The sequence below is a fragment of the Mus musculus genome, chromosome 1 (assembly GCF_000001635.26).
Source record: "Mus musculus strain C57BL/6J chromosome 1, GRCm38.p6 C57BL/6J".
In the NCBI taxonomy this organism is placed as follows: domain Eukaryota; kingdom Metazoa; phylum Chordata; class Mammalia; order Rodentia; family Muridae; genus Mus; species Mus musculus.
Genome location: NC_000067.6, coordinates 19,089,558 through 19,104,055, shown reverse-complemented (window position 1 = coordinate 19,104,055; position 14,498 = coordinate 19,089,558). Strand labels below are relative to the sequence as shown.

Below are 14,498 nucleotides of genomic sequence, written 5' to 3'. Positions count from 1 at the left end.
CAGACACACACACACACTCAAATACACTCACACCCTTCAATTCTCAACTTGTGCCTGGAGCTAGGCGTTGGGAGTCAGGTTTGCAGGTGACTGGGGGCTTAGGGGAGCAAGAGAGTCCACATGCAGAAAACGCTAGGATGCACATCGCTACTCCAGCCAGACCCTAGCACCGAAATGCCTCCTGGCCATGCGGAGGTGTTCAGCCTGAGCTGCTAAAAAAAAAATAAATAAATAAAAGGATCACCGTCCACAAATATAAAGGTATATATACATGTACATTAAAAATCCCAGTCCGTGCAAATTGTTCAACTTGCTCGCCCCCATAGCCACTTGTGTGCCATTTCTTGAATAAACCCCTTCTGAAAGGGATGCGCTGCGTTCTTCCCCCCCACCCCCCAACCCCCACGTCCACCTACTGTCCCTCATCAGTCCCCTTTCTTTGCTTTTCGGAGAATCCTTTCTGTGTCTCTAGCTTTCTCCTCGTCCCCACTTATTGTTAGGATTATGCTTCTCCCTCATTACTGCAAATGGTGCTTAACTTGGAGGAGAGTTGCCCTCCCTGCGACAGATGTCATAACGAACTTTCTCCCGTTCCCTTCCGTAACTTCTCCCGAAAGCCAGATTATAATTAAACGTAACGGTCCAATATAGATTAGAGGCAGGGGAAGCTGCCACCACCACCGCCACCACCACCGCCGCCGCCACACACTCACACACTCACGCGCGCGCGCTCACACACACACACAAAAAAGTAATAATACCTCCGCATCGTGGACTAGTCCGGGAAAGGTAGTTGACATGATGGGTTTCTCCAAAAGCTTACGATGCAATTTCCCCCTCCAAAAAAAGAATCAGGAAAAAAAAATCCAAAACTTCTTGTATTTTCCAATTTTTTTTAAAGGAAGAAAAAAAATGTTCCGTAGATAGAGATCTAAACTGTAATGGTTTTGCCCGGATCAGATAGCTCCTTGCCTCGTACCCACTTAAAAAACCTGTAGGAACAAAATTTTCCCTCTGCACAAAAGCAGCTCCCTGGAACAGATTTTGTACTTGCTGAGAATTTCTTTGGCTGATGTCGTAGGTCCCTTGGTAATATAGAAGTTTTGAAAATTAAGCATCAGCAGTGAGAACGGGGAGGACAATAGGCAGAAGAGATTTATCCCATGAGACAAGGAATAAATATTGTATCTTCGCCTAATAAGGAACTGGGGGTTCTTTCAACATTTTTTATCCATTTTCCACAACCTTTATCATGCTTTTCTATACCGACTGAGGTGAGGACGCATCTCTGCAGAGAGCATTTACACATTTTTATTGCGAAGATAGAAATCTATCCCCAATACATGCAGCTTACAGACAGAAACATATATTAATTAAACCTTTCTTTTACATGACTGGGCATTTGTTCCTATTGGTTCCACTCCCTGGATGTTGAAAGCTGATCTTTTTTTCCAACAGGCATTGCAATCAGTCTTGCCCAGTTGGGATGTCTGCCTTCTTCCAAGTGAAAACAATACCCCTTTTCTCATATTTACATTGAATTTCTGTTCTTCGTCCTTGAAAGGCAACACCAGGTGGTGGCTAACATTTTTTTAAGCAGTTTTTAAGATAGATAATCATGATGGACAGTCCTAAGTTTCTGTTACAAAGAAGTAGGACAACTGGAAAAATGTATGAGAATAAAGATGTGTGAGGATATTGCACACTTAAGTAAATGTCTTTCACTCCCCAACCCAGCCTGTTTTCCCCCCTTTACTATTTTTCTTTTCCCTTTTCTTTTAAACAGTGTGATTTTTGTTTGTTTGTTTGTTTGGTTTTTTTATTTGTTCTCCTCTCTGTGTCCCTCTCTGTATCTGTCTGTCTGTCTGCCTGTCTCTCCTTATTTCTATTTTGGAAGGTGGGAGTGTGGACCATTCAACAACAGGAAGCAGTTATATTACCCCTAAAGGACCCCCAAATACTTGCATTACATTTACAAAGAGGGTGCTGGAAAGGGACAGGGAACAACAGCGCACACTGACACACACACACACACACACACACACACCTATTTCCATTTCTTCTAGGTTTCTCAACTTTCAAACAGTTTTAGAGTTATACTTCATCCAAAATTTAGGCTGATCCACTGAGTTATCTAGTGTCTTGAAGGTCTCTCTCTCTCTCTCTCTCTCTCTCTCTCTCTCTCTCTCTCTCTCTCTCTGTGTGTGTGTGTGTGTGTGTGTGTGTGTGTGATAGCAACAAGCTCAAGATATAGAGGCTATGCTAGGTTTTATCAGCAAACTTGCCTACTCAAGGGGGAAAAAAATAAAACACCCAAAACCTGGAGGGTTAGTTGGCCCCACCAGCTCATCTCAGAGATAGACAGGGTAATTCAGTCTTAATTGCTATTTCATTTGGTTCCCTTTTAAGTGTTTAAGCTGAGAAGGTGTCTTAATAATAAGCCGCAGGCAAACAGACATGTGGCTTTTTTTTTTTTTTTTTTTTTTTTTTGGTTGAGGGTATGGGAGGTTTTATTAGGGCATGCTCACACAAGGTACACAAGGTAGCCGGGCCTGTCACTCAGAGCTATTGGCTCTATACATAAGGACACATGACAAGAATTAAAATGCATTGTCTGCAATAGACATCCAAGATGCCTCACTTCCACACAGGATCAGCAGCCTATATTTGCTCCCCTTGTTAAGATGGACTTATCTCCACTCCCCACCCTGAAATTCCACATCATTAACTGTTGAAATCAGAAGGCTTTTCAAGCAAGTCCAGTGAGGATGAAAATGAAGAATATAGGACTTGGTCTTTAAGTAGGAGGGGAAGAGGAACATTGTTGGTGCTTAGAGCCTGTGCCCCCAAATGCTTACATTAGAGTCTTTGTTTGCTAGGTCTGAGCCCAGTTCTCATAGCTTATCCACAGTGAACATAGATAATAGGATCATACACAGTAGTCCACAGGATCTGGAGCCTGATTCTGTGACCTTCTCTCAGAATGCTTGTCCCTGAGAAAGCTTGGCTTCATGCCCACTAGAAGAATATGGAGAACCTCCTACCTACTTTTGTGAATGATAAGACAGTTTTGCTGGTGCATAATGTTAATTTCATAAGAAGTCTGCACTCAAATAAGAAAGGATATTATCTTCTCAATCAAATGAAACCCATCTGTCCCCAACACTTCCAACTGTCAGGAGCATCTGTCTTCAGTTAAGGTGAAGGGCTTTTTACTTTCAGCTTAGGTCCAAGGAGGGGATGGACGCACAGCCTTGTCTTCTAGGACAACCGGAAGGCTTAGGAAAGCATGACTGCCTCAGCTTGCTCTGGAGCAACATTGATCAATATACTTATTCCTACTTCCAGAGACAGCAATGAGTCTCATGATGCTTTTGATAATTAAGTTCATTATATCCTGTGTATCACAGGGTTCCTTCTAGCTGCTTCTTTTGTCTGAATACTTCATGACATTACTGAATTGCTGGCAGTTGTACTTTTCTGTTGCTTTCCCAATACCTACACCACTTCCCCGAGTGACTTTTAATTACCCAAATTAAGGAAATTCAGGGTTTCTTTATGTTAGTTGCTGAACACTCTTGGGCTTAGGAAGAAACTAAAGGCTACAGAGTGAGAGAAATATTTAAATACATCCAAGGGAGATGGAACAGGAAGGACATCTGTACCTTTTTTGCTAAAGGTTCTACTTTTTCAGGCTCTGTTGGAGCTGGTTCATCTTCCCCCTCTTTATATCATCTTCCCACTCTTTATATCAGCATCTTAGACAAAGGGGGAACTTCAGTTTGTCTATTGCTTCCTCCCAACTATAACAACTTTAAATACAAAAGGCCTTTTCACCCCGAAAGGATAGTTGGGGGAATCATCTCTGCCATATGCACTAACTGGTCAGCATTCCCTCCTGTCTGCTTAGGGGTTGCTTGCTGTGCCCCTTTTATGATTAACTTCATTGAGGCAGGTGTGTTTGATGTGTGTGATGTGAAGCTACTGGGTTTGTTTCTCTCAGTCATCTCCCCCTCCCGTTCTCCTTTCATCCAATTAATAGTCTTGAGAAATTAATACGTGACATCTTGCTTGACTTGGGTCAAGACTGGGCTTTTGAGCAAAGTTAATTCCTCTTTTTTCTGTTTTGCTCCTTTCTTGGAGAGTGATTGGCTACACATTCTCCAGGGGGGTGTTATAATTGAATTAACTGGCCACAGCATGTTGAATTCATGGTGACAGGCTGCCTGGGGGCTCCTTCTAAAGGCAAACTGGTGGTGTACATCCTGGTCTCAGCTAGAGTCCAGGCTAGTGCATACCTACTCTAAGTAGGACACAAGAAGGTGAGACAATCTTGCCAGTTGACACCTCCTGAGAAGGAGAGGTCTATGTTAACAGTCATGATTTTCTTCCCCTCTCTGGTTCTCCTGTCCCATATCACAGAAGGGCTTCCCCTTAAAATGTCTTATATATTATTATATTTATTTATAACCATCATTATTTATATTTATTATTTATAATAATAATTATTATTACCTTGGTTAGGATTCAGAGCTGAAAGAATAGTTTAAGAAATTGATGTTCCCTCTCCTGAGATTGTAGGTGGCTACCATGCAGTTTGTTTCAGTTTGGATCTATTCTAAAGCATTCTCACTAAAGGTATATGTACCTCCTCTAAGTTTGAGATTGGCAAACAATTAGCAGACAGATATCTCAGCTCTTATCCCTAATTTTAATAATTTTTTTTAGCTTTCTTTATCTTCTTCCTCCTCATCCTCCTTTCCTCCCTCTCCTACTTGGGGCTTCCTCTAAGCAATTTGTTTATGTCATATTAAATAAAGTAGAGTAATGATTGCAATTATTTAACATGATTTATGGTGTGTGTGTGTGTTGGATTCAAACTCAGGCTTTGTATATTGTCTACTACTGAGCCAGTACTAGCTTCTATTTGAGCAATTTCTACCACTCCCTCACACTTAGATACATTTAACCAAAGGAATTAACAAATGTATCTTCTTTTCTTTCCCAGTCTGTCCCCTTTTATCCACATTTGCCTGCTCTCCCTCCCTTCCTCTTTCTCCTTTCCTTTCCTTTCTTTTCCTTTTATTTTTTTCTTTTAAAGAGGAAAGTAGAGGGAAGATTGATCCGTTAATGTTAAGCCTTAAACAACTATCTGTGTACATTGTCTAAGAATGGAGTTCAGTGTATTCTATTCCACTGGTGCATATAGCCACACAACCCAGGCATGAATGTGCAAAAGAAGAGACATTTTCCATTGTCACAGAGCCCCTGGCTTCTAAATTGTTCTTGTTGGGGTCAATAGAACATTGCACAACCTAAAGGTAGATGAGATGCTTAGCCTACAGAGCAGCAGAGCACTCAGTAGCTGAAATGCCCATTACACAACTATTAGCAAGAAGTATTCGTTTGAAATCTGTGGATCCCTTTTTGCCCCTCACCTCTGTGATAACTTATTTGAGATGAATATAAAAAAATTGGCAATTTTAGAGCAAAGAGCAGCTGAAAGACCTAAATGCCCTGTCTTGGACTTGCTCTGACTCTATTTCCCCATAGGTATCCCTCTTTGGTGATTCCCAGTCCTTTGAGGAATTCTTCCTGAGTAGGTTTCTAACCAGAGCTTTGAAACTCTAAGAGATTGTCTTTAGTACTCTCCCGCTCAGGGGCTTTAACTTTCAATTACTCAGGATTTTCATGACCTGGAACTTCCCTTGGTCCATGGGCTTACAATGATGCTTTTCTTCTCCACTTCCCTCATTGCAGTTGCAGTGGGCTAGTGAACAGACTATTTTCTTCAAGAGCTGAACAGACAACTACATTGGACTTCCCATCCAGAGTCTGAAACCTCTGCTGGATCCCCCTTTTATCCACTGGAAAGTTGGGAGAAAAGTGCTCCAAACAGTTCAAAGGGTGTTTTAAAATGACTTCTTTCTATGGACCCCATCTCTTCATTTATTTAAATACACCCCCATCTCCTGTCTCATTTACATGACCCCCATCTCTTTGGGTCCCTCCACTCTATACCCCCCCTTCTAGTGAGCTGCATGCTTCTCTTTCTGGTTCTTTCTTTCTTTCTTTCTTTCTTTCTTTCTTTCTTTCTTTCTTTCTTTCTTTCTTCCCTTCCTTCCTTCCTTCCTTCCTTCCTTCCTTCCTTCCTTCCTTCCTTCCTTCCTCCCTCCCTCCCTCCCTCCCTCCCTCCCTCCCTCCCTCCCTCCCTCCCTCCTTTCTTTCTTTCTTTCTTTCTTTCTTTCTTTCTTTCTTTTTCTTTTTCCTTTTTCCTTTTTTAAGTGTCTAGCTACAGTTTCTTCTCCCTGTGCCTCACCACTTCACCTTCAGCAAACCAATGGCCACTTTACATAAAAATGTTTCCCAATTGCAGAGGAGAAAAGGTAGGACCTTTCTTTCTTCCTTCCTTCCTTCCTTCCTCCCTCCCTCCCTCCCTCCCTCCCTCCCTCCCTCCCTCTCTCTCTCTCTCTCTCTCTCTCTCTCTCTCTTTCTTTCTTTCTTTCTTTCTTTCTTTCTTAAGATGACTTTACAAAACGTAGGGAAAATTGACATTTCTGTCAGGCTCTCGAGTCATTTCGGTTTAAGGGCTGTCACTGATTTTTAAAATTTCCCTTTCCTTCTCTTTTCTCCCTCCTCCAGCCTGACCCTCCCCCTACCCCCCTCCCTCTGCGAGCTGTTTGTCAAAAGCCTAACACCGAGATCTGTATTCTGCCTCAGCCTTACAGCCGACAGGCAACACGGATTCCATAATCATACAGAGAAAATGCATTTGCAAGCAATTAAAAAACCTTGCGAACGTATTAGTCGAAAATTAAATAGGGAGACTCTTCGTCTGAAGTCTTCTCTTTGATAACAGTGAAACTAGAAGTCCAGGCTCTTGTCTGAGCGTCTCCTTGCTCTTCTCAAACAGCTGTCTAGCCAAGACTAGAGCTCAGACTCAGCCAAACTCGGTAACCCTCTGAATGTCTCTCCGGAGCTGTCTGGCCTGCTCGTCTTGTCCTGAGTGCGCACCCGCAGGCAGCAGGGCGCGGTCCCCTAGGGCGCGATGCCCCGCAGGCCTCCCGGTTGGCTGCCCTCATTTAGGCAGGAAGCCAGTTCTCTCCGCTCAAAGCCTTTTTTTTTTTTTTTTTTTTTTTCCAGGAAAAAATTTACTCCTTTTGGGCCAAGAAATGCCTGCGATCCAAAAGACCTTGCACTTTATCTACTCCATTCGCTTAGGAGGTTTTGAAAGTCCGTTCGACAGCCTCATGGTTGACTAAATCACCTCTGTTTACCAAGCGCTTTAAAAAGTTTTATGCTAGCCTGAAAAACAAATGTATTGGCTCATTTGATACCAAGGACAAGTTGCCACCTGAGTAGAGAAGTTGCTGTAATTTTTATCACATTTTTGTAGATGAAAGAATAACACAAACTGACAGTATTGCTTATTTTTATTGAGATCTAGCCAGGTGACCAGCCTTTTACAAGCCTTATATTCTTTTATCCTCACAACAAACATAGGTGGGGTCAGAACAACTAGAGATTGATAAAGAAACTGAGACTCCACCTTCCACCCCACCGCAACTTCACAAAAGTGAGGCAAGCTCACAAAAGTGAGAGCCAAGATTTGTAAAATCACCCAGGTCATGCAGGACTTTGAACTTAATGGTTGTGACGTAGTCTCCAGAGACTGACCCCTCCTTGCAATAAACGTTTCCAAAATTAAATTTTTTCTTTCTCTCTTGTTTTTCTTCTGCATTCTTTTCCACACGTTTATGACAAAACGGAGTGCTTGCTCTTTGAGGTTTCTTTACAGCAAAGGACAAGTCACTGTGGAGACTTCCGTTGGAAGTCCTGTGAATTTTGAGGAAAACTCGGGCCCCCTCAGATTTCCAGTTGGTTCTTACCTTTTGCTTTTGAGTGTAGGGGCTTCCAGTGTGGTCCCTCACCCAGGTTAGTTCACTACCATGTTGTCAGAGGCTTCAGCAGGTCTTCCAGGCCTTCCTGGGTTGCTGTTGGAACCCAGGGAGAGCCGGGTCTCAGGTGAGCAGCCTCTGGGAGTGCCCTCTAGTACCTGTTTTTCACCCTAGGGAGGTTGAAGCTTTGGAACCCCACAATGGCCTCTGGAAGCACCTAGAAACTTGGATTTCAAATGGGAAGGCCACAGGAGAACTCCTGGACACACAGAGGCCAGAGACCAGCTGCCAAAATCGATTCTAAGTGAAAGAGCTAATTTTACTTGCAAAATGGAAGAAAAAAAAAAACCTACCAAAAACCTAAAAACCAAAGTAAACTTCCTTCTAGTTGTTGAAAAACTTAAGGTGGCTATTCTTATTGGTAGCAGCAGGATTCAATAGTGAGAAGTTGGAGGCCCTATTTTCAATACCAGTGTGTGGGAGAAAGCATACTTATATGTGTGCATCTGTGTATGTGTGTGTGGGGTCTATGTGTGTGTCAGCATGCTTCTGTGTATGTGTCTGTGTCTGTTTCTGAGCCAGTGTGTGTGCCTGTATGCCTCTGTGTGTGCATACATGTGTGTGTGTGTGTGCCTATCTGTGTTTGTGTGTGTGCCTGTGTGTGCATGTGTGTGTCTGTGTGCACCTCTGTGTGTGTCTGTGTATGTGTCTGTGTGTGTACCTGTGTATGTCTGTGCCTATGTGTGTTTGTGTGTGCCTGCATGTGTGTTCATGAGTGTGTCCTTTTGTGTGTATGTATGACTGTGTTTGTGTCTGTATGTGTGCATCTCTGTGAGTATGCCTGTGTTTACACTTGTGTGTCTGTGTGTGCCTTTGTGTGAATGTGTGACTGTATGTGTGTTCAGGTGATGCATTTGATGAGTATGGATGATGAAGATAACTTAGGGCTTGGATGAAAGTTGGTTGTTATTATAGTAGAAACAGTATAAAGGAAGTTACTGAAGAAGAAACCTAGAAGCAGGAACTTTGCATTGTTAGTCACTCCTGTACAGGCTTTCAGATAAATGGCACTAAAACATCCTATTCTGTTTCCCTAGGTATCCTGGGCACTGTCCCAGAGACAATGGTGTGTGTGTGTGTGTGTCTGTGTGTGCGCGCGCTCGCGCACGCACTTCTCTGACTTCAGTACTTCATGCTGTGGTCATCTATTTCATGCATAGATTCTTTTCTACCTTGCATCAACCCCCCCCACCCCACCCCCCCACAGTCTAGCCACAGATTGTGAGTCCTTGCCTCTTCTCCCTTCTAGTAGCCTTGGGGAGCTTTGAAGCAGCCACAGCCTCCAGTTACTTCTTTTTCCTTGAAGAGCTTTGTCTGCCTCTTCTGTCAATTACTCCAGTAGCCTCTCAGAGGCCCCGTTTATTTTTCCATTGACCTTTCCTTCCTTATGTACTGGAACAATGCCTTATTATTTTATTTATCTTAATCTCTGGTGCAATCTCCCTTTTATACTTCAACTTGACTGTGTTAGTGTTTGCCTTTACACTCTCTTGACTTCATTATGTAATCTTGCCGGATCTCTGCGCTCTGTGCACGCTGTTTAGACCTCGCGTCTGTCTTTTATTTACCCTTCAATAGTTTCTGTTTTGAAACTCCTGGCCCATCCATGTTTACCTTATTTCTTTGTTTCTTGCTATCTTTTTTTCTGACTTTTGTACTCAAGGATACATATGGTCCAGAAATCTGCACAGATTCTCCTTTCCTACATATCTTGTCCAGTAGGACAGTTCATTTAAAAGTATTTTCTTGTTCGGCTGGGCTGTATTTCATAATGTCCCTTTCTCTAAAGTCAGTTCTGGTAGTCTCTGTTATAATTATGCAGTCCGAGGGATTGATTCTTCTCTCTTGATTTCTGTCTGGGTAAGTGAAAGAAGGTGATACTAGTCACCCATGGGCTTTGTGATTTTAGACACATTGTTTAATCATTATGTTTTTGCCTGATAGCCAGGCTGTATTAAGTGGAGATGGGGACGGCATTCTGTAGGAAACACATCCTCCCATTTGTAATGTGCTTTAATTGATTTGGAAGCTGGAGGATTAGGTGTAGCATGGTTACAGAGCTTTTGCTTAGCATGGGCAAGGACCTGTACCAGGTTCCCATCCATACAATTGCTCATATGCTGTGTTTCTGTGACTCATCTTCAGTTTTAGAGATGCAGTCACTCCAGTGGGTTGACTTCATTGGGTTGGGTCACTTTTTGGTCATAATCCACCTTTGACAACACTCAGTTGTGGTCTGTTTGCCTTTAGATATTTCCATGTCAGAGGATTTTGTGCCAAGAGTCTAAATTCAGTTATGTCAGGATGTCTTTATCCTAAGACCTTTCTACATTCTTATACTATATATGGCTTGAAGGGACCAAAGGTGCTCTTCCACATGCCTTGTCTGTTGATGTTCTCGTACAGTGATTGGAATTACAAACCTGGAAGCAGTTGATTGTTACTCTTTCCATTGTGCGATCCTCTCTGAATGTGTTCTCCTTTTCACTCAACCACCCATGCATTTTTCTTTCCTTGTTTTCAGATATCAAGCAATTGCAAGAAATTACTGGGGGAGAAAAAGCAGAGGATGATGCTATACTGTAGAGATTGCTGAAATATTGACACTCAGCACATCCTAGATACCTGGCTCAAATGGACCTCCACGGAAGGTCCACTTTAAGAAGTTTAGCAAATGGACAGTTCAGGCTGGTATTTTCTTGCCTTCACAAGAAAAAAAAATCACTTCTTGAGACCTGAGAAATTAGAAACTAAGTATACCTTTGGAACTTTTTTCTAGTGCAAGATACTGGCAACACATATAGACTGTGATGAATTAAATATGCACAATATATTAGAAACACCTCTAATGAATGCTGACATTCTGATAAATAATACAGTGTAAGATCCTTTATATGACTGGACACTATCTAATTCACATATATTCATATGCAAGGAGTTAGAGGGAACAGGTTCTTTCCCTAGTTAAATAGGTGGAATGAATCTGAATGCTAAGAATTCTATGGTGACAAAGCTAAGCAAATATATGTGTGCTGCCCTGACACTTGCAAATGCAGCTTAGAGGAGAGGTCTTCTATTGCTTACTGGACTTTTGTGGAATCAACAGGAAGCCATTGTGAGATGTTTGAAATACATTGCTGCCATGCACTTTTAGATGACAATGTCAAGTGAAACTCAGATCCAGTTGACAGCAAATTTGAAAACATTGAGATGTAGAAATTATTTATCTTGGGATATATTCTTTGACTTCAAGACTCAAAAAGCAATGGCCTCAAATTACTCAGTCTCTGAAATGAGTATTCAAATATTTTACTCCATTTTCCATGACTTTCAAAAGTCAGGAAAGGAAAGATAACTTTAAAGACTCTTTTTCTGAGTACATTGTATCTACTTACAGCTCTACAGATAAAAAAAAAAAAAGGCTATTGTCTTATTCCCATATCAGCACAGAAAACTGATTTTATTCCTTCAACTATGGAATCATGGTGGTTTGAATAGAATGACTCTCCCCGCCCCTTCCTGCTCCCTGTTTACTCATATGTTTGAATGCTTGGCCTAAAGGGAGTGACACTATCGAGAGGCAAAGCTTTGTTGGAGGAGGTATGGCCTTGTTGGAGGAGGTATGTCCCTGTGGGATGGGCTGAGAGGTCTCATATGCTCCAGTTACTCCCAGTTTAGCTCCCAGTTGCTTCTACTGCCTTCAGATCCAGATGTAGCACTCTCAGCTCCTTCCCCAGCACCTGCAAGCCACCATGCTTCCCACCATGATGACAGTGGATCAAACCCGTGAACTGTAAGTTAGTCCCAGTTAAATGTTTTCCTTTATAGGAGTTGTGGGGGTCATGGTGCCTTTTCATAATAGAAACCCAAACTAAGTGAAGACTATTTAACATAGACGTAGCGGCTGTTATGTTGGGATGATGCAACCTTATGACTTTGAGCAACAGTTAAGTGTCTTAAACCCCCCACCCCCATCTCTTCTTAGATGGGTGTGGTATAATCTCTGTTTTCAGAATGTGGAGGCAGGAAGAGTTTGAGGAGTTTAATGCTAGCCAGGGTTACAAAAAACGTTTCAAGAAAACAACAAGGAAATCTATTATTTTCATTTATTTATTTTACCTTAAAATTACTTATTTTACTATTTTTTGTTTATGGGTGTTTTTGCATGCATGCATGTCTGTGCTTCATGTGCATGCCTGGTGCATGTGGAGGCCAAATAAGGGTATCAGATGCCCTGGGATTCACACACTATTCTATCTCTTTAAAGTTTCTTGAGATCATCAGACATAGTTCTCTTGTTTCGTGTGACCACTCAACACAACGTGAACCATTTCTTTCTAGATTCTTCCCCCAGATCCAATGGAATTCTAAATTATAGAAACACCTTTTTATTGTTTTGTTTTGTTTTTGTTTTTGCTTTGTTTTAAGACAAAGTCTCACTGGCTATCCTGGAACTATCCATGAAGACCAAACTGGCCTCAAACTCACATAAGACTACTTGCCTCTACTTCCTGAGTGCTAGTATTAAAGACTTGTACCACTTTATCCAGAACAGTTCTTACTAATGCTTTCACTGTGCTGGTTCCTGATTTCCAAGAGTGTTTAACATCCCTTAAGAAAACAAAAAAGCAAATCTGAAAATTTCAACTCTAGGCATATGTCTGGTGTTTTTGTGGCTAGAATGTACTGACAATTTGAAATAAAATTACTTGAAAACACCGTGTATTGTAACTGCACAATATCTACTTGATTTCTATATTTTTGTATAAAAGAATATGGAAAACATTTCAAAATTTCTATTGTGATAATGGTGATAATATTTGGAGGTGTTGATAATGAAATATACAGTGAGAAATATCATGGTTTTGTATTCTTCGTTTTTAGGTATGAGCATTAACAAATGTTTAATTTAAATTCTGTTTGTCATTTGCTTTTAATTTCTATTGAATGACATTGGTATATAAATCTCTTCTAACAACCAATTCTACATAGTTCACATTTCATTGATTTTTCTGTTAAGAGTCTTTTTAAGTCATATTAGAGGCCACACCATTGTGGATTACAAATAAGTCTCAAATATCTGTGACTTGAACCATTGAGGGTTTAGACCTTGGCAGGTCGTGATCCTCTACCTGGTAAAGTAGAATACTAGAGAAAACTTTATGGCTTCTAGTTTCAAGATGAAGGAAGGGGGTGGGGCTTCCCTAAGCACATTGGCCCAGAGCTAGTTATGTGGCTCTGTTTCCCTGGAGAGTAGATTATTCCCTTGTTCTTAGGAGAGGGAACTGAAAAGAAAGAACAAGAGTGACACCTGACTTAAGACAGAAATGCACACAGGTGCTAGAGAGGTAGCTTGGCAATGACAATAACTGGATACTTTCCCACAAGACCAGCACCTACTTGGCAGCTAAAAACCACTTGTAACTTCAGCTGTGGGAGCATAATGCTTTTGACCTTCAAGAATTCTTGCATCAACATGCACAAACCTCACCCCCTCCACACCTGTGCATGCAAACATGTATGTAGACACACCCACACATTCAGTCCCCCCCTCACACAATTAACAAATAATGCAATGCTAGATTTGAATAGTTGTCTTAGTGCTTAAGATCACTGGCTGATCTTTCATAGAATCCAGTTTCAATTTCCAATATCTACATGTCAGTTCACAATTATTTACAGTTTGAGCCCAGAAGATCTGATGCTCTCTTTAGTCTCCACAAGCACTAGATACACTAGTGGAAAACAGATATACATGCAGGCAAAATTTAAATGAGAAACTTAAAAGTAATAAATAAGAAATGCCCAGCTAGGTCTATTTAACACAAATGTGGGGACACATTTGATATATGTGTAAGGAATTCCATTGAGAAGGAGTGAATTCAGAGGACAAAAGTAACTTTGCATCATTAAAAAGATTCTCATAACTTCTCATAACCAATCCAGCCTCAAAACTGTTGACCTACAACTTGTCCTGCCTACAAGTTGTGCTCTGTGGTAAGGTGGCAGAAAAACTGGGGAAGAGATGAATCGCTGACTGATCCAACTTGAGACCCAAGCAAAGAGCAGAAGCCCACTCCCCATATTGCCTGGAGGGCCAGGAACCAGAGGCTGGATAGCTCAGAAACCTATGAAACCACCAAATACAACCAGAAAAAGTCAATAAAATGATTCCTAATATTTTGCTAACTTGTAGACAAGAGTCTATCACAGTTGTCAGAAGAGAGGCTTCATCCAGCAATGGATGGAAACAGATGCAAAGACAGATAGCCAAACATTAGGTAGAGCTTGTGGAATCTGCCGGAAGGTGGGTAATGTAGGAGACAAAGAGGCCAAGGACTTCACAAGAAAATCCACAGAATCAACCTGCCTGGGCTGAAAGGAGACCATAGAGACTAAACTGACAATCAGGGAGGTAGAGGTCTGATCTAGGCCCTCTACATAAAATTATGTTTATGTAGCTTGGTGTTCTTGTGGAACTCCTAACAGTGGAGACTGGGCTGTCTTTCACTCTTTTGCCTGCTTTGGGGACCTGTTTCC

The 14,498-nt window shown here is 41.6% G+C and overlaps 1 protein-coding gene and 1 long non-coding RNA gene across 4 annotated transcripts in view; one reads left to right on the top strand and one right to left on the bottom strand.

Annotated features, from left to right (window-relative positions):
• The window catches only part of Tfap2d (transcription factor AP-2, delta), a 70,927-nt gene extending 69,893 nt beyond the window's left edge, over positions 1-1,034 (bottom strand). Inside the window, exon 1 of one of the 3 annotated variants that reach the window (NM_153154.3) lies at positions 762-1,034. In NM_153154.3, the coding sequence (NP_694794.1) occupies positions 762-800 (39 nt within the window). In that variant the 5' untranslated portion in view covers positions 801-1,034. Of the gene's footprint in view, positions 1-31; positions 366-416 lie in introns of those variants that run through there. The other 2 variants (NM_001379074.1, XM_006495498.3) reach the window with 2 other exon arrangements.
• Gm15825 (predicted gene 15825) overlaps positions 1-14,498 on the top strand; it is a 41,541-nt gene that overhangs the window by 785 nt on the left and 26,258 nt on the right. The window lies entirely within an intron of this gene.